At 29.3% G+C, this 18677-nt stretch overlaps 5 protein-coding genes across 7 annotated transcripts; 2 read left to right on the forward strand and 3 right to left on the reverse strand.

The window, feature by feature from the left end:
- Positions 1-234: 234 nt before the first annotated feature.
- LOC118065473 (trypsin-1-like) lies at positions 235-4991 on the forward strand. Its single transcript, XM_035080768.1, has 6 exons — positions 235-735; positions 1061-1235; positions 2363-2525; positions 2614-3022; positions 4576-4630; positions 4759-4991. The coding sequence occupies exons 1-6, from the start codon at positions 553-555 to the stop codon at positions 4872-4874; spliced, it is 1101 nt and encodes a 366-aa protein (XP_034936659.1). The 5' UTR covers positions 235-552; the 3' UTR covers positions 4875-4991.
- LOC118065470 (soluble guanylate cyclase 89Da-like) lies at positions 4902-10611 on the reverse strand. 2 transcript variants are annotated; one of them, XM_035080762.1, is made up of 12 exons: positions 10473-10611; positions 8779-8978; positions 8219-8412; positions 7997-8130; positions 7399-7635; positions 7110-7312; positions 6652-6928; positions 6392-6535; positions 5797-5950; positions 5605-5714; positions 5175-5264; positions 4902-5096 (listed from the first exon to the last, which is right to left on the reverse strand). In XM_035080762.1, exons 1-12 carry the CDS (start codon positions 10512-10514, stop codon positions 5019-5021), a joined length of 1863 nt encoding a protein of 620 aa, XP_034936653.1. In that variant the 5' UTR covers positions 10515-10611; the 3' UTR covers positions 4902-5018. The 2 variants fall into 2 exon arrangements, with proteins under 2 accessions (XP_034936653.1, XP_034936654.1); XM_035080763.1 differs by lacking the exon at positions 10473-10611 and adding an exon at positions 9054-9090.
- A 266-nt stretch (positions 10612-10877) lies between these two features.
- On the reverse strand, positions 10878-11874 carry LOC118065475 (uncharacterized). Its single transcript, XM_035080770.1, has 3 exons — positions 11464-11874; positions 11135-11336; positions 10878-11010 (listed from the first exon to the last, which is right to left on the reverse strand). The coding sequence occupies exons 1-3, from the start codon at positions 11770-11772 to the stop codon at positions 10916-10918; spliced, it is 606 nt and encodes a 201-aa protein (XP_034936661.1). The 5' UTR covers positions 11773-11874; the 3' UTR covers positions 10878-10915.
- Positions 11875-12068: 194 nt separating this feature from the next.
- On the reverse strand, positions 12069-14128 carry Sou (required for meiotic nuclear division 5 protein souji). Of its 2 annotated transcripts, none has more exons than XM_035080766.1 (6): positions 13969-14128; positions 13596-13879; positions 12766-13202; positions 12587-12689; positions 12343-12497; positions 12069-12282 (listed from the first exon to the last, which is right to left on the reverse strand). In XM_035080766.1, exons 1-6 carry the CDS (start codon positions 14102-14104, stop codon positions 12201-12203), a joined length of 1197 nt encoding a protein of 398 aa, XP_034936657.1. In that variant the 5' UTR covers positions 14105-14128; the 3' UTR covers positions 12069-12200. The 2 variants fall into 2 exon arrangements, with proteins under 2 accessions (XP_034936657.1, XP_034936658.1); XM_035080767.1 differs by having other exon boundaries at positions 12166-12264.
- A 166-nt stretch (positions 14129-14294) lies between these two features.
- On the forward strand, positions 14295-18669 carry rig (rigor mortis). The gene is made up of 2 exons (XM_035080745.1): positions 14295-14431; positions 14546-18669. The coding sequence occupies exon 2, from the start codon at positions 14567-14569 to the stop codon at positions 18626-18628; it is 4062 nt and encodes a 1353-aa protein (XP_034936636.1). The 5' UTR covers positions 14295-14431; positions 14546-14566; the 3' UTR covers positions 18629-18669.
- The last annotated feature ends 8 nt before the right edge of the window (positions 18670-18677 follow it).

The following is an 18677-nucleotide window of genomic DNA, read 5'->3' on the forward strand; positions in this document are numbered from 1 at the left end:
ATAATGTAATAAGGTAGTGGAGTATCATCATACAGTTGACACCCGCATGAGGGCAATGTGACCTAGATACCTTGGCCCACTGTCTTAGGTCTTGAACCATCTTCAAAAGGTGTCACTATTTTTGAGTTTTATTTTAATTAACCATTTCATTTGTAATTGAGTTTCTTAACTCATAAATGTTTTTATGTCATTGCTAAAAAGCATGATCAATAAAAAGGTGTTGGATTCATTTTTCAAAAGTCGCTTTTATGTTGATTTTGGAAAGAGTTTTCAGTTGGTTATAGTGTTTAGGCCATAAAGAATACTTCCGGATTATTAGCAGAAAAATTAACATATGGCTAGCCTAAATTTTAACCTGTTACTCGTCAGTCCACTATTCCGTATAAATGAAGATGTGGCACAGGTGAGCAGGTCTTGTGTGAAAGTGTCCGTCGAGTTGGTAGGCTGAGTTTACAGTTTTAAGGAAGATTACATACTTTTAGTTATTTAATAGACCAATAATACAGTGATTAGTTGTGTAGTTATATAAATAAAAGATATAAAAAAAAATACATGATAATGAAGTGGTTTGTGATGAATATAGTGTTGAATCTTATGATCGTGGTAAGGATTGATGCAAGTTTTTATTTCAAAGTCACGGATCCATCGATAAACTTATCGGGACGTTCTAGTTTCATCAACTGGAAAAAGGATAAATCACTCAGCCTTGGAGATCTAGGGCTGTTAAATTTGAAGGTAACAATGCTTTTATCAATTCTTAATAATATTAGCAAATAATATTAATATCAAATGACCCGGATTTTAAGACTTGTTATCATTACCCATTTCTAATTAGGACAATTATATGTTGTAAAAAATTAACTGATAATAAACCAATAAATCAAGTTACATGGAAATTAGGTAGAATAAATTCTTGATTCAAGATGTGAACAGATTATCAGATCAAATATTATATTATATTCGATGGATTTATAATTAATATTCCAATATTTTATCACTGAATAATTAATTAATTGAATTAATTGTGATTTTTAAAAGGATAACCTTTTTCGGTTTCCAGAATGAGCAGAATAATACAAATACACCTGTTAGACAATTGACAACGAATGAACCAATAACAGATAAAAATGGCCATCAAACCACAGATAAAACTTTATTAGAGTGGATTCAGAGTGTTGTAGGAACCACGACAGCTGCACCAATATTAGCTTCTCCAGAAGAGTGTTCACAATGTAGTAAATATTGATTTTCATTGATCTTAATAATAAAATTATTTATTTATCTAACATATTTTTGATAACCGAAATGTTATGAACAGAACAATTCAAAAATACTATTGTTAGTTTTAAAAAATAGATTAATATTTTTTTTGATAAGTATTAGTTTTTCTTCATTTATCCAAAAAGTAGATATAGATTTATAATTGATTATCAAAATTTTTTTTTAAAAAAAATTTTTCAAGCTAATCAATTTTTAGAAATATTCTTAATCTAATGTCATATTCTCATCATAATAGATGACTTGGGTATTATCTACTTATAAATAAAACACCACTTAATCTTTTCTTTACCAACAAAAATGCTGAATTCCAATAGAAACTTTCTTACCAATAATGGTTAATCATCTAATATACAAAAAATACAAAATTTCATGGCTGTAATATTAAGTATGTCGAAAATAACTATGAGACCTTGTACTCATAAAAAATAATAGTAATAATTAATCAAATCAGGGATTAAGTAAAGACTAGACAAATATATAAGTGTAATCTGATTATAGACATGTTTTGATAAAATACTTTTTGTTTCACATGTTTTTGTCATAAGATGTGCTGATGATAAATTTTAACCTAAAACCATTTTTAAGAGAATCTACTGTCTTAGATATTTTCCTTCAGGACAAACAGACCTGACAATTTTTTGCTCCAAGTGTTGTGAAACACTAATTTAATTTTAATAACAAATATTATATCTTTTAAAGCAGTGATATAATTCTACGACTTGCACATCTGTTTTATCAAATAAACTCAATATTTAATTTTCAAAAATGCTAAGATTAAAACTTTTAAATATTGAAATATTCAAAAAACTTCCCTTCAGCAAAATGATGGTAAGATTCAGTAGCATGGTTGGAATAATTTTTTTTCTGCTGATTTTTACTATTGATTGGTTGATAACATTGTTTTCTTGGAAGTAAAAAAATGTTATTGTTCATCGATTTTAGCATGAGAGATAAAATAAGTAGGCATCATGATCTACAGTTTAGTTACTGACCCTTTTATAGTCTTTTTGTGTTAATATGTATTATTGTTCATAAGTAATTGGTTCATAACTAAGATAAAAAAAAACAATTTCTTTAATAGAATGTGGAATGCCCAACAATCCAAATCGAATTGTCGGTGGTCAAGATGCCCAAGTACTTCGATACCCTTGGATGACTTACTTAACTTATAAAGGAAAGTTCTACTGTGCAGCTACAATAATTAGTGATCGATATTTACTGACTGCAGCACATTGTGTGGATCGGTAAAAAGATTATTATAACGGATCGTAAAAAATTGGCTCTTATATAAGCAAGCATCAAGTAATCAATCATTTCTTTGATTTCTTTTAGGTTTGATAAATCACAAATAAGAGTAAAAGTAGGTGTTCATAAGAGAAACAGTACGTCAGGATCTCAAACTGAATATCGAGTGCAGACTATGATGAAACACAGTGGATACTCGCTTCAAAATTACAATAATGATATTGCATTAATCAAAATCAAAGGTATAATAAAATTTGAAGGATCAATGAGGCCAGTATGTCTTCCAGAGAAGGGAAGCTCATTTGCTGGGAAAAATGGTATTGTTACTGGTTGGGGAGCTATAGAAGAGTCCGGATCACTTTCTAATACATTACAAGAAGTAGTTGTACCTATTTTGAGCAACGCTGAGTGTCGTGCTACTAAATATCCATCAAAGAAAATTACAGATAATATGATCTGCGCAGGTTTTATTGAAGGAGGCAAGGATTCATGTCAGGTAAATTGTTTAGATAGGGTCAATATAGGGGAAGCTGAGATAAAGTGAAAGTGGAACACCAGGATGGTGTGCAAAATTGGAATATTTATTTAATATCTGACATTGAATGCCATTTTTTTACAAAAAAGTTTTTCTTCTCTCTTACAAGTATTTATATTTAAAAATCTGTTATAGTTTATTTTTTATTGACTTGATTCACCTACAACTTTGGAGCAAAAAGAGACAGATAAGTGAGCAAGATTGAAAGCGTTTTATTTAAAAGAATATCTCAAATCATTTTTCTTCGATCAAAAGTTTTCTATCCAATTTTTTCGGTTTTAAAATAAATTAGACAAGAAGAAAAAGATCTTTTAATTTGAGATGAATTTAAATAGCTTTGGTGAAAATAAATGTAAATGTACCAAGAAAAGATCATCTAAACTACTCTAATAAATTATAAGACGACCTCGGATGTTAGTACAGTAATTTAAAGTGACTTAAAAAAGTATTCAATCTACTGCCTTTTTTCATAATAACTAAGTTTAGAAAAAATAAATGAGTACTATATATTTACTATTAATTTGAATCTTCTATTAATGTACTCAGTTTTTTGAACCATTGTTCATTAACGTACCATTCAATATTTGATGTAAAATAATCATGTCAATCGATCATCATCAAAAAATGCCATGATATAAATGATGAACTAATAACTGATGGGTTAAAGAAGAACTGTAAATCTCTTTTTCATGTTGAAAAAATCAGTTACTTTTTTTTATATATTCTTTTAGATTTAGATTCTTGTAGATTTCTTATCAAATGAAGCATTAGTTGAAAGAAACATATAAATGTTTGGAATTCTATTGCTATAATTTATAAGTTCCGTTTGTATAAGAAAAAGAACTATTTGGTCTGATACTTGAAAAACAATTTCATCCAAGCCGATAAAATTGGTTTTTTCTGTGTAGCATAGTAATTGTTTCTATTCTTTACTCTTCGTGCATAAGAATTTATTTGGATAAAAGATTGAAGAGCTTTTACATTTTCTTTCAATTTTATTTCTTATGTTGTAAAATACATTATTAGAGTATCATTCATCATTTCAATTGAAAATTAATTCAGCTTAAATTTATTTTTGATTTGCATCTAAAAATAACATTCTTAGAATTTTTTGATTAAGTGAATCGATTTTCTAGGATTAGAATTTTCTGAAAAAGTGTGAAATCACCTAGATTATTTTTTCAGCAAACCAAATGTCCAAACAATGTGCTAAATCAAATTACTCTGCTCTTTTACAAGTAATTAGTTCCATCAGATGTTGACTTCAATCAAACTAAGAAACTTATCAAAAGAAAGACCAATAAATCCCTTAGAAACTAATGGCAATAAATTTTTTAATATTTAACTTTATTTCAGCTTACTCTATAATTTATATCGAATATTTTCATAATTTTTAGTAGTGAAAGAAAAATTTCTCTTCAAGCAATCATTTATTATCACAAAGTGATGTCTCTTCACTTGAATACACTCATGTTATTGGTTTTCCTCGACTATTAATCTTTGAAAATTTTTAGGGTGACAGTGGAGGGCCTTTACATGTCCTGGACAACCAAATTTACAAAGTAGTAGGTAAGATAAAATTATTTCAATTCTATCGAACGCAAAAAAACTTAACCCAATAAAATTTCCTATAATTTGCTTATGACCAATAAGATCTGATGAAACGTGCTACAAATTTTCGTATCTCTTTCCCTCAGGTATAGTATCATGGGGTGAGGGATGTGCCGTTCCTGGTTATCCCGGAGTTTATTCTCGAGTCAATCGATATATAACGTGGATAGAACGAAATACAAGAGATTCTTGCTTTTGTTGACACTTGATAAGTAATAAAAAAAACTAGTTTTCAATTAAATTATTATTTTATTGATTTATTTATCTTTTTTATTTATTGTATTCTTAATTGTTACAAGCATATCAAATATAAACAACATTGAGGCACAAATGGTAGTTGAAATTTTTACTTTTTTTTTAAATTATTATTCTTTGGAGAATTCTTGTTCTCCGATAGCCAATAGGTTTCCATATTTCCTTTGCCCTAAAAAAAATTCCAATCATCATAATTTTGCTAAAACAATAGAGAGAAAAGCCTACAAGATAAGAATTTGTCCATTACTTTGACCCAAAGAACACCTCGAGACTCAGTGTGATAACGATCGACTGGAAGAAGTGCTTTTGTGTCCGGTGAAATGTGAACTTTTCCAGGCTGTGAAGTTAATTAATTTTTCTATTATTAAAATTTTTTTCTTCCATTTCTTTATTTGAATTTTGCATATTTTTCCTTTGAGTATTTCATTTCACATTCTCGCATATAAATTAAAAATTTTCTTCTATTTCGATTTTAATAAAATAAAAATCGACCATTTTATTTTCATTCAAATAATCCAATGGCAAATAAAATAAATCAATTTAATAAAATAAGTTTAAATAATTTATGGAAGGTGAAATTAAACATAAAAAACATTAGAACTGATAGGGAATAAAATAAACTTGCAACAAATTTGTATTAAAAATAAATAAATAATTGTAAGACACCAATAAATTACCAATCCTGTTGTTTGCATTCGTGAAGCTGTGTTGACAGTATCTCCAAAGAAACAGTATCTAGGTACTTTAATGCCAACGACACCAGCTACAGCCGGACCTGAATGAATACCTATACATAGAGAAGAAAGAGAATCCATTAAAGTGTGGAGTCAATTTCCTTTTAACGAGCTCTTTCAAAGCTATATTTTTACCTATTCTGATTTGTATATCGATGCCAGACGGTAATTTCAGAGAGCGTACACAGTTGATGAGTTGTAGTGATACGTCTGCTATATTTCTGGCATGATCTTTTGTACGATCTGGAGCACCACTTGCAGCCATATAAATACGCCCAACAGTTTCCACCTATGAAATCATAAATGCATTCATTAGTTTTATTACTATTATTTATTTCAATTAAATAAAACTTGTAGTTGTTCATTAGTTAATATCAACACTTCCTTCAATGTTGATCTTTTTTTCAAGTTACAAAATATGAGAAAAAGTTGCTTCAAAGTGTTATTAATATTCAAGAACTAACTTGTTTAAAATTCGATTTCCTCAGAGAAAATGCCTTGAATGAAAACAGCTTAGTTGGCTTAGTTAAATAACTCAGTGTACATGAAAATAATAACTAATTATTTCAAAATTCTTTTTCAAATCTGATCATTGCAATCAAGAGAGCAAATTATTTTATTTAAATTAAAAAATAACAACACAAGACTGTTTTAAAAAATACCAGTAACAACTTTTCTCATTATCTTAATTGACTTAGATGATGATTGATACTAAAAATATGTTGCTTACCTTGTATACATTAAATTTATCCATTAATGAATCGAAACAAGAAAAAACAGCATTCATTGATGAAACAATATCCATAACTCCTTCAATAGTCGAATAATCAAAATCACATAGTTCGCAAAATAAAACTGACATTGATTCAAAAGACTAGAATAAAAAAAATATATATTTCAATTTAAAAATACTCTATTGTGAGAATTGATGGATTAATAAGAATTCAATTGTAATAATTTTTTATTAATTGAATTTTTTGGATTCTTTACCTCACATGTATCAAGTGGATTGACACCCGCTCTCAATCGATCAGCCACCGTTTGTGGAATCATAGAATAAAGTAATTCATCACTTTTATTTTTCCACCGATCAAGAAGTGCATAACTGGTTTCTAATTCATGTGATCGTTGCTCAGCCCTTTCAAACATCATTTCTAATCTATCACAATGTTGCCAGCCAGCAAGAACCATTTCCCGACTCATCCCGTGAGGATTCAGGTCATTTAAATACAAGCCCATGTTTGGAAGCTCGTCAAGACTATTTATTCTAGGAAATCGAACAGTACGTTTTTTATTAAGAATTGAAAACTTGCAGAATATTCATTACTAGATTATGAATATTACTTATTGAGAAAAATGCTTACTTTATCTGCTAATGTATTTTTTGTTAGTCATAATAAATGTTTTTATTTACTTAAAAATAATTTAATTTTAATTTTAATACTCACAATGGACTACATAAAAAAATGATAGCCTTAATATCATCAATGTATCGCATTTGTCCTTTCAAAAGAATACTACGAGCACCTTGGCTTCCTTTCCTATCAAGACCTGAGCTACCAGGATTCTCAGGACATGATTGGGAAGACGAAATCACTTCGTTGGACCTAATTAATTCAAGCTCAAACATCACCGAATATAAGTAGATAACCTGGAAGATAACACCAATAAATTATTTCCAGTCACGTATGTATAAGTATGGAAATATTGGAGAACATAATCTCCACTAAAGCTCACATTTCTCCATGAAAAAGATATCCCTTTAGGCCTACGTAACTTGAAGATTTCACAAATATGTCTATTTAATATAGATGAGTTGCCTCCCCATACTTGCAAAAGTTTTTCTCCTGCTCCTTCGATTCGCATTTCTGAATTCATTACTACACCAAAAGGAAAAAGTCGTAACAGTAGACCACATGATACTGGTGCTAGCTCTTGGCCGATAGGAGTTTTCATTCTATTTGTCTTGGCGACCTAAATAATTAAGGTTTATTTCACTGTAATTAATGATTAACATGAAACATGACATTAGAATTAACATTGTTATTATAAAGAACAGCTTTTCGATTTAAATAATGTATATTCTTGAAAGTTTAATTAATTTTTCTTTTTAAAAATTCATTATTCATTTAAAATGAATAGTTTATTAATTTTCTTAAAACAATATTCCAAAACTTTCTTTAAAAACTAAATAGTTGAACAACTATTTGCCCAAGCATACTGGCTTAAAGACAACTTTTACAAACGGAAAAAAGTTTTAGATAATTATATGCAAAGCTAAAGAATATGAAATTAATTGGAAAAATTTTTTTCATTAAAACTTTACACAACTCACATAATCTCGATTGTCAAAATCAATCCTAAATTTCACCATAACATTTCGAGATCCAGGAATATTGTTTGATGACTCAAGTACTCTAATATCAAGAGTAGTTTCATACAAGTCCTTGGCAATTTGAAAAAGTTGGCCTAAATTAAAAAGAATCATTTTAACCAATACTTGACTATAATCTACTTCAATTAACTAATAATACAATTGGGTTTAATTGATTCTTACCCATAAAATAATGAGTAAAACCTTGTCGCGTGCTTCGATAAATTAAAACAACCCCATGAGGATCGATATGAGTAATATACATCGAGGGGCTTTTCATTTTTGGATATGTAAATCTCATTTGCATGTGAATGTTATCTACACTCTGGAGAAAATCACAAAAATAACGACCAGTTGCTTTAATCATACAATCGTATCTATAAATGTACAAACAAATAGTTTATTATTATTTTCCAACACCACCAGCTGAAAATAATACATAAATTTAATTTTCAGCTTATAACTAATCTATCTTTATTTCCATTCTTTTCTTTTAAGGCAGAATTAATTTAGACATCCTCCAAGTCTAAAACCAATGAACTCAAGCAATGAAGCCCTAATTATATATTAGAGAGAAGGGTTGATGTCAATCGATAACCTTCCGGAAAACTATCAATTGTTTAGAAAATAACAGACAATTCTCAGTAATTAAGAGACTATTGATTTAGTAATTAATTAATAATAAATACTATTATGTGTAAGTATTTATTTGAAAACAATAATTATATATTATGTAAATTTACCCTAAATTACTGAAAAAACGAACAAAACATTTCCCAAAAAAATGCATTGTATTGTTAATCGAAACTCCTGTTTTTTCTGCTAATGCTGCTGCTAAATCTAGGATTACATTGTCAGGATATATTTGTCTTGTATTAAACACTGTAAATTTTATTCCTGCTTCTTGGAGTATCTCTAGCCACATTTCTTCTCCGTATTCCAACTGAAAAAAAATTTAGGAATTAAAGATTTTTTATCAATAAGTTTGATTATTATTTCTTATAGAATCTAATAATACCTTTCAGTATTCTAAATATTATTCAAAAGACATCTAGAATTAGATTCATTCCAATAAAAATTAATTTTTTATTAAAATTTTTAAACAACGAACAGGTGTAAATAATTCTCTAATTTCCTAGTATGTTAGGTTGAGACATTTTGTAATAGAAAAAAATTTATTATTCTCTGTTAATATCCTGCTATAAATGTATTTCATTATACCAGTGTTGTCAATTACAGGAACAGAGATGTATTGGGTTTTCAGAGTGATATACTAAAGATGCCCGTATGATTAAATTATTATACTACTCTTTCTTCTTAAAAGAAAAATTTTAAATAATATAAAAGATAAATTACATAATAATCTTCCATTACAATAATTTAGAGATCTTCAAGTTTTTTTAATTTATATAAGACTGTCTAAACAAAGATATATCTGTAAATTGAATTCAATTTTCTTGAAATGTGAGCAAGTTTAATCATGAAAAGTAAATTCTTTCTAGAGAAATTCACATTTTAATACATTTTATACAAATTCTCTGCTCAATGTGGAGATTACAATTGTTCTTATGAGAATTTAAGCATTAAAGGAAATCTAGAATTTCAACGGATGAGAAATAAATTAAGTAATCACGTGTGCTGAACATTTAACATCACAAAGAAGCTGAAAACTATTTCATGAATATTTCCTTCTTTGACACTACTAAAATATAACTTATTAAGTATATTGTATGTTAATTAATTAAAGAAACAATAATTCTAAAGATTTTACAAAAAAAAAATGACTTTAACTCCAGGAAATGAAATTAATTAAAAAGTTAGAAAAAATTTTAATATTATTTTCAAATTAAAAATAATAAATTGCATATGAAAAATGTATGAATTCAATTAAAATCTCCATACAATTGGTTTGATTACTTTCGCTGATAATTTTATTGTAGTCATTAACGTGACTGAAATTGTTAATCTGATTCTTTAAATAAACTATATGTATAATCAATGAATAAAATGGTCTTGAAGCATAAATATTACTGACTACTTTACAATTGAATAATATGAATGTAAAGGAAATCGAAAATGCTCAAGGTTTTTACCACTTTAACAAATATTATCAACTTCAGTGAAAAGAGGATTACAGCTATCACCATAGATATTCCTATTTTATTTGTTACACATTCAAATCTTTTCTCGCATCTAAATCCTTCGATTAGTCAAATTTCAATGGTATCGACTTTTTTTTCAATCATAAAGAAGATAAAAAATTCGTGATTTACTTCTTTAACACAACAATAAGAATATATCGAGTCTAACAATTTATCAAGCTCAAGACAACCCGGAAGTCTTTTTGCAATCTTTTTTCATTCAAAGTTTGGCAGGTAAGCTCACTAATGTACTTGTACATTTAATTTTATATTTATATTTTTGGTTGTTTATTTACCTGCACAAAATGCTGAACACTTTCCAATAACATTCCATACATTTTTATTTTTTAATAATTTAAACTAAATTTAAAGCAAGAATTATTATTGTGATACTATTTTTAATGCTTTTATTGAAAGTTTAAAAAGTTTCACGTCATGTTCGGAAGAAACTTTTGGGAAAAGCTGGTGTGCTCACTAGAGTTATAACTTTTAATATGATAGTAATTTCTGAGAGAGCACCGTACGTTCAAACTGTGCGGCCGCACGTGAGACTTTGAGTTTCGGGCGAGCGCAAAAGGGAACTTGATTGTAGTATCGTTGCAGAAGGGGTGGTCCAGAACTCTGAAAATCCAAATCCAGTGCGTGCGCACTGAAAAAATCAAGGAAACTTCCCTGACCATATAGAAGTTTTTTTTATATCTTTTGGACAAGTTTGTTTGATAAATACAAATTAGCTTTATTAATTTAATTGTTCAGAAACTGATTCTTTAGACACTATTTCTTTCATTCGACTCAATACTCCAATAGTGTTTTTTAGAACTCGTTGCATTTCGTCTGAAAATTTTATTTATAAAGTTTAGATATCTTACTACTAACTATTAGTGTAAAAGCAACTATCTATGAATAAATAAAAAAATTAAATAATAATAAATAATTCAATAAAAACATAAACATTTACCAATTCTAGAATCATCTTTAATAATCAACGAATTTTCATCGGAATTTTTGTCATCGATCTTAGAAAAATTATTGTTCAAGTTTCTTGAAGTTATCGAGTTATTTTTTTCAGTAATGAAGTTAATATCTTTCATTCGTTGACTAGTTTTCTTCAACAGCGATTTATTAAGTTGAATACGCTTTGATAAAGACGCTAATCGGATCTGCAATGAAAACACTAAGTAGAAAATTTATAAATAAATTAAACTTAAAAAAACAAATTTTGAAAATTAAACTAAATTTTTTTTATCAATCTCTGGTATGCAATAGTGATTATTAAATGATTATTACATCAATATCTGTTGATTTTGACATTTGAGTATCATTTAAATTAACACTGTCATAAGTTCCATCAATATTCGTCAAAAACTTAAATGGCTCTATCGGATTTTCTTTTGCTCGTTTTAATGATCCTCGTAAATCATCTGCAGAAAACGTGTCAATATCATAGATTGACTTTGATACAAGTAAATTTGTGTTAAAATCGTTTTCATCACTATTTAATAAAAATTCATGTTGAGATTTTTTGAATATTATCGATTTGTGCAAATTTTTTATATTAAAACATTTTTTAAAATTATTCTTTTTCTTAGCATCCATAATGAAATATCAAACTTCACTATGAAAACTGCTAAAAGCTAAGCTAACTGTTGTTTAATCGATAATTCGGTAACCTTCATATCAAACAATTATATATTTTTTTGTTGATAATATTTATTATGAGTACACTTATTATATTACCTATAAAATTGTTTATCAACACATAAGATATAAAACTCTCGTCCTATCTAATTTTTTGATAAATCAAAAAAAAAACTCAAATAAATATTTTCCATGAAAATCTACTTCTCTAACACTATTATACATTTTTATTCTAAGTTTCTATAATAAAAATAATTACAGTTATAATAATATTAATTTCATCTATAAATCGACTTGCGTAAAAATTGAAATAATTCCCTGATGTACTGAAAATTTAAATTTTTTTATGTGTTTAGTGAAGTGAAAAAAAGTTGTATCACAGTCTCTTAGAAATAAATGAGCCTGGCATCCTCTGGATTCTGTTCAACAGGGCAGTAGGGGCACTTGAGTCTGGAAACAAAATGGTTCCTTTAAAAAAGTGATTTCGATATCAATGTACTTCTGTTTGATCCTATTCGAACGACTTACTTGTTGGAGCTGGTAAGTTTATTAAGCGCATCTCGGGAAATCACGTGGCCGCAAACAAGCTTCATTGGTGGATTATTTTCTGTACTTTGTTGTCTCAATATTGGACAGGCAAATACTGAGTGATATCTGCTTTGTTTTCCAAGATCAATTTCAATCTGAAAATTTGAAAATATAATGTATTTTTAAGAAAATAAATTTATTCTTTAAATCATTAAATGTTTAATAAATAAAATAGAAAACATACGGGAAGTTCATCTTTTCCGTTCCAAATGTTTGTAACTTGTCTTTGTTGCATTACTTGTTTGATATTCAATAAAGCTGGTAAAGCTGTACATCCTGCATTAACACTAAAAAAAAAAAAGTATTCAATTTATGTCAGAGTTTTTGATTAATAAAAATATTAGAAATTAAAATAAATCTTACCAAACAGATAATGGACTGTCAACACTTAAACCTAAGAGCGTACAAGCCTCTTTGGTAAAGACATCGTGAATATCCAACCATAAATTTGGATCTAACAAATGACTATAAGGAGAAGATTGGATTCCATTTGGTAAATAAAGCAAAGTACCCATTAATGACTGTACTTCTTTTTCATGACGAGATACAAATTGTGTTAAATGTTTTCTTGCATACATAACAGCTTCTGCTTGACTACTTGGACCTTGCTGCACTAGTCTTATAAATTGTAATCTATGTAATTTAAATTCTAGGGATGAATTTTGTGCTAATAATGCATCACGATGATTTTTGGCCCATTCAAGTGCTGGTTCTAAATTTCTCTGTTTTAGGCAATCTAGAATATAATTTAATTCAGTGAAAGGTTCTTTCTTTGAATCGTCAGTCTTAATTCCGGTTTCCTGAAAAACATTAATTTTATTAATAATTAAATAAATATTAATAATTATCTACTGCATGGCTTTTACAATAACAAGAAAATTGTAGGAAAGATTCTACGCCTGTTTCTCTAGTCATAACTAATGCTAATAGGGCATTGCTCTAACGGTACATTCTTACTATGAGAAAATATATCAAGGTACAGTAACACTTCGAAATAAGATTTCTCCAAATAAAAATTGATCGAAATCGAACAATGTTGACAGAAAAAATAAAGATAACATTTTAAATGATGAAACAAATAAAAAATGAATTAATTTTCACAACAAAACAATGTGTTTCCAATCATGTAAATGACATGAAAGTAAAAGTTTTGTAATATGATGAAACAGTATACAACAAATAATGAGACCCACCTTTGCAAGTTCCTCAGCGATGTCTAACATTCCTTGTCTATAAAAATGTTGACAAATAACTTGATTGAGGAGTTGAGTCTTTTCAGGGCCACTAAAGACATCTTCTCTACTGGTACTTGCGAAATCAGCGATAAAATTTCTATCGATTGCTTTGCCAACTTTGGATACTGTACTATGAGATTCACGGTGATCTGTAGCTAAACGCTGAACTGTATCACGGACTTTGCTCATAGATTGTTTCAACATTTGTACTTGACTTGGCGTTAACTCTTGGTCTGGAGGAGCTAAAAATATGATTAAGACAATCATTGACATGGATCCTTTGTTTATATTATTGGTTAAGAGCGCAATAGATTATTTGTACAAAATTTACCTTCCTCCAATTCTCGTTTGATCGTTTCAATATCATTGATGAGATCTCGAAGCACAGCACCAGCTTGATGATTTATATCCGTAAATTTCAATAAAACTTTATCAAGTTCACGTTCGACAGTATTGCAAGCCTCCATTATTGTTTTGTCATTTATTCTAGGATTTTCTTTAGTGACCTGTCATTGTGGGACAGCTTAGCCAACGTAAGAAATAAAAAACTAGAAATACCAAGTGTCGCCCCCTGTAAATAAAATAGGGACTTTGTGTGTTGCGATTGCCGCGCTAATTTTCAACAAAAAAATGAGTTTCCAAGAATTCATCCTATCTCCCATCTCCAATTCGCTTCTGATAGGTATGTCAGTTTGTTTACATTCATTTTGGCATTTATATCAATGCGTAGCATAACGAATTGGAGTTCCATTTTGTTATAAAGTACTTAGAATACGTTTTGATACGTTGTTAAGGTAATTGTACTCCATAATCAATTATTATTTAATAATTTATATCCAATTAATCACAAAAAACCTTTTTTTTGTCAAGCCGGCAAACGTTAACCTTTCCATCTCATTATTTTACAGAATTCAATCTTTAAAGTAAGAATGAATGAAGTAGTCTTACCACCAGCACCAAATTGGTTTAGAAGTACAGCATTTGCTTGTGCCAACGATGGAACGATTGCATGGTTAACAAAAGCAATTATTACAATATCTAAACCACGCAAAGACAGTAAGATCCGTGATTTTCATTTTATTCTTGATACACATGCAAATAGCGCCAATTCAATAGCATTTTCTCCAGAATACGGTAAACCGGAAAAAAATTTTCTAGTCTCTGGAGGTAGTGACAATATTAAAATATGGAATTTAGATACTTATGAAACTGTGCTTACACAAAGCTACTCGAATCCTACTCAAACAGTTATTGGAGTTGATTGGTCTAAATGTGATTCAAATCTAATTTGTAGCGTTACTATGGATGGAACTCTTTTAACATGGAATTTGAATGTGAATTATTGTCATAAGATTCCTCTAGGCAAAGTAACAGCTTCTTGTCTTTCGTGCTGTCCTCATCAATCAAACATAGTAGCTGTTGGATTAAAACTTGGCTTAACTTATATTGTAAATCTTAAAGGTCAAGGTTCAATATCCTATAAAATTCGCACAAGTGATATGGATATTACTAATATATCTTGGTGTCCAACAAATACTAATATTTTTAAAGACAGTTCAACCGATGAATCTCAAAATCATCTTTTATTCGCTGCTGGATCAAAAGGCAAATCTATTTCTATTTGTCGAGCTAGTGATGGCAAATTTGAAAATCAATTTACTTTACCCCCAAATCCGTTGAATTCTGACCATCACAGATCTAAGTTGGGCCCAAAAACGGAGTTATTTACTATAGTTTGCTGGTTAGAACCTAAAATATTATTAGTTAATTCACTTTATGGAGAATTATTATCTCTTGATATAATGCAATCGATGAAAAAACCAAATTGGCGTTTTATTCATGGTGTACATTATAGAGGAATATTTACAATCACTCAAGTTCCAAAACTTACAGTTGATGATCAAGACAATTGGAGAATTCCTACCAAACATCGAGTATGGACTACAGCTCAAGACAGAAAAATTGTCTGTTGTACTATTGAAAATGGACATAGTGAGATAGATTATTGCATTCCAACTCACGCAGGATATATTTATAGTATAGAAGCGTGTCCATTGGAAACGTCTCTAGTAGCTTATGGAGGTGGTGATGCTAACATTAGACTCTGGAATCTTTCAGAACCGCACGATTCAAAATATCATACAACTTTTTTCTGGCAGGGCATAAAAGCAAAAGTTACTAAAATGGCTTGGCACCCAGAATTAGAAAATATATTAGCTTTCGGTACTGGAGAAGGTCGAGTTGGTATACTTGATACGAATTGTTCTTCGAAACCTCCTTTATTATTCCGTCATCATTATTGTAGAACTATTTACTCTCTTGGTTGGGGTCCAAATCCATTGAATGATTCATATACTATTTACGCTTCTACTGGTAATGAATTTTTTTACTACAATTATAGTAAACCTGATGAGAATCCTACTGTTGCTGCAAAAAATTGTACCGAATTTTCTTGGCATCCAAGTTTTAAATGCTTAGCTCTAGGATTTGAGGATGGTACTATTTCATTTGTTAATCGTAAATTGGAACCTTGTGGTAAACCTATTCATTTATTAAAAAAATCTATTACACGTTTGATATGGCATCCAGAAAGCACAACATCAGATCAAGACTTATCTCTAATGAGAAATTACCTTGCTGTAGCTATAAATGATCCGGATATTACTATTTTTGATATGACGCCAATGATAGAACAGTTGGAAAAAGATACCTCATCGGAAGTTAATACAGAAAATGATGATAAAATTGGATATAGAATTGTAGGAACATTGAAAGGTCATGTAGGATCAGTTTACTGTCTTGCTTGGAATCCTCACATCACGGGACAATTGGTCAGCGGTGGATTTGATAGAGTAGCTCATGTATGGAGAATCGATACGCTTCAACTTATTGCATCATATGCCGAGCATTGTGGAGCAGTTTATTCTTGCATGTGGAGCCCATTGAATGCAGATTATATCATGACAGGATCTGGAGATCACACTCTTCGAGTTTGGAAACTTTCTGATCAAAAAATAGTGATTCCGGTGGAACACATTAAAACAAATAAAAATAAAAAAAAGAAATCAAAAGCTAGTAAAGCTATAGTTCTACATCAATCATCTGAATCTTTCAAAATTGAAACTTGTGAGGCTGATAGCACATTAGAAGAACTAATGATGAATGGACATGATAATGGTATAGTTACTTTACAGAACAATGTAAATGGTAAAATTAACGACGAAGAAAAGAAGGAAGGTAATAAAGAGAAGAAGAATAAAAATAAAAAATCATTTTTACCACTTTATCGAAAAAAGATGAATAGAACTGATGTTTTCTTAGATTCTTGTTTAAAGTTAGCAAAAAAAGTTAAAGAGCAAGGAGAAATTCAAGAAACTGACCCCGAATTTGTTTCAATATTTGGAAATAAATCCGATATTTTAACCATATTAAGTGAAGAACAATCTGCTTACAAAGAACAAAATAATTATACTGCGGCTGTTGAATTAAGTATTTGGACAAATAACCTCCGTCAACAGCTCCAAGATGCTGCAAAAGAACGACGATTGAATGATTTCATGGTTTCCTTAGCTCCAATGCTATCAGTAAAAACATGGCAAGAAATGTGTGAAGCTTATGGTAATCAGCTTGTGATCGAATCCAACATTAGTAAAGCTGTAAATTATTTTCTATGTATTCATAAAATTTATCGAGCAATTGAAGTCTTAACAGAAGCAAAGATGTTCAGAGAAGCTTATGTACTTGGTAAATGTAAGTTAGATTCTCAAGATGCTATTTTAAATAATATTTTGACAGAATGGGGAGCTCATGCATTACAAACTGGAAATTATGAAGACGCTACTCAATGTTATATTATTCTTGAAAATTTTGAAAAAGCTGCTAAAATATTAGCAAAGAGAAAGGACAGTTACTTTTTAGGAACCGCAGCAATATTAGCAAAATGGAGTAATAACGAAGAATTAAGTCAATCAATTGCTAACGAAGCAGTGACAGAATCACTTCGTAAAAATCATCCTGATAGAGCTGAGTATTTTATTCAAAAACTCCCGAGTGTAAGATTTCGATTGGCCCATGTAGAAACTTACAAAAATATTATTAAAATTCGAAAAATCAATGTTCCTGTTAGTGCCTGGATTGGTAATGAGCTATCACATGATTTAATAACGTCCTTAAAGACTCGTTTTAGTGAGTTGGGATTGAATGATTTCTCTGTATACAGTAAATTGAATACTATTCATTATCCTAATCTTCCAGATAATGATGAAATGCTTTGGTTGATAATTAGTCATCAAATAGCATTAGCTGCATCTGCTCCTAGTGAAGAACAACAATTACGTCATATTGTGTCTGCATGTGGTATTATATCTCAATATGAAATGATAAGTCACTTTAAAACGGATGAATTACGTATCAGTTATTTAGTTCGTTTATTATTAGTTACATTTCCAAATATTTATTTTTTTATTAATCCCAATGAAAGTGAAGTCAATAATGGTCTTCACAAAAGCCTACGAGCTTATTTTTGTTTTGCCATAGTACAATGGTTAGTTGATACATTAACAAAGCAACAAAATGAAAGTGAAGATAGTATTGTTGTAGATTTAGTTATTGAAATTATTGAACGATGTCTAGAAGATGCGTTTGATTTTGAAGCTATTCAGTATTGGACAGCACCAACAGAAATGACAAAACTAGAAAATATGATTGCTGGTATTAAAAATGATATGCAGTGTACAGAAGACGAAAAAGAATGTGACAAGACTGAAGAAGAAGTAACTGATCACGATGAGTTGTCTAAAAGGTTAGAAAAAATTCGTACAGAAAGAAAGAAATTTATTGACGAACGAGTCACTGCTCCTTCTCCAATGATGGTTTATGGAAAAGCCAATGAACTGTCGAATATTTTGCAGGGCCAAAATATAAAGACAAATTTGGAAAAACGTGTTCAAGAATTATGGAACAATAACGTTTCAGCAATGTTTACATATTAAATTTTCTGTACATGAACAATAAATAATACTAATTTTTTTTATTTTTCTA

The sequence above is a fragment of the Chelonus insularis genome, unplaced genomic scaffold, assembly GCF_013357705.1.
Source record: "Chelonus insularis isolate UGA/USDA-ARS -01 unplaced genomic scaffold, ASM1335770v1 contig_311_pilon, whole genome shotgun sequence".
Classification (NCBI taxonomy): domain Eukaryota; kingdom Metazoa; phylum Arthropoda; class Insecta; order Hymenoptera; family Braconidae; genus Chelonus; species Chelonus insularis.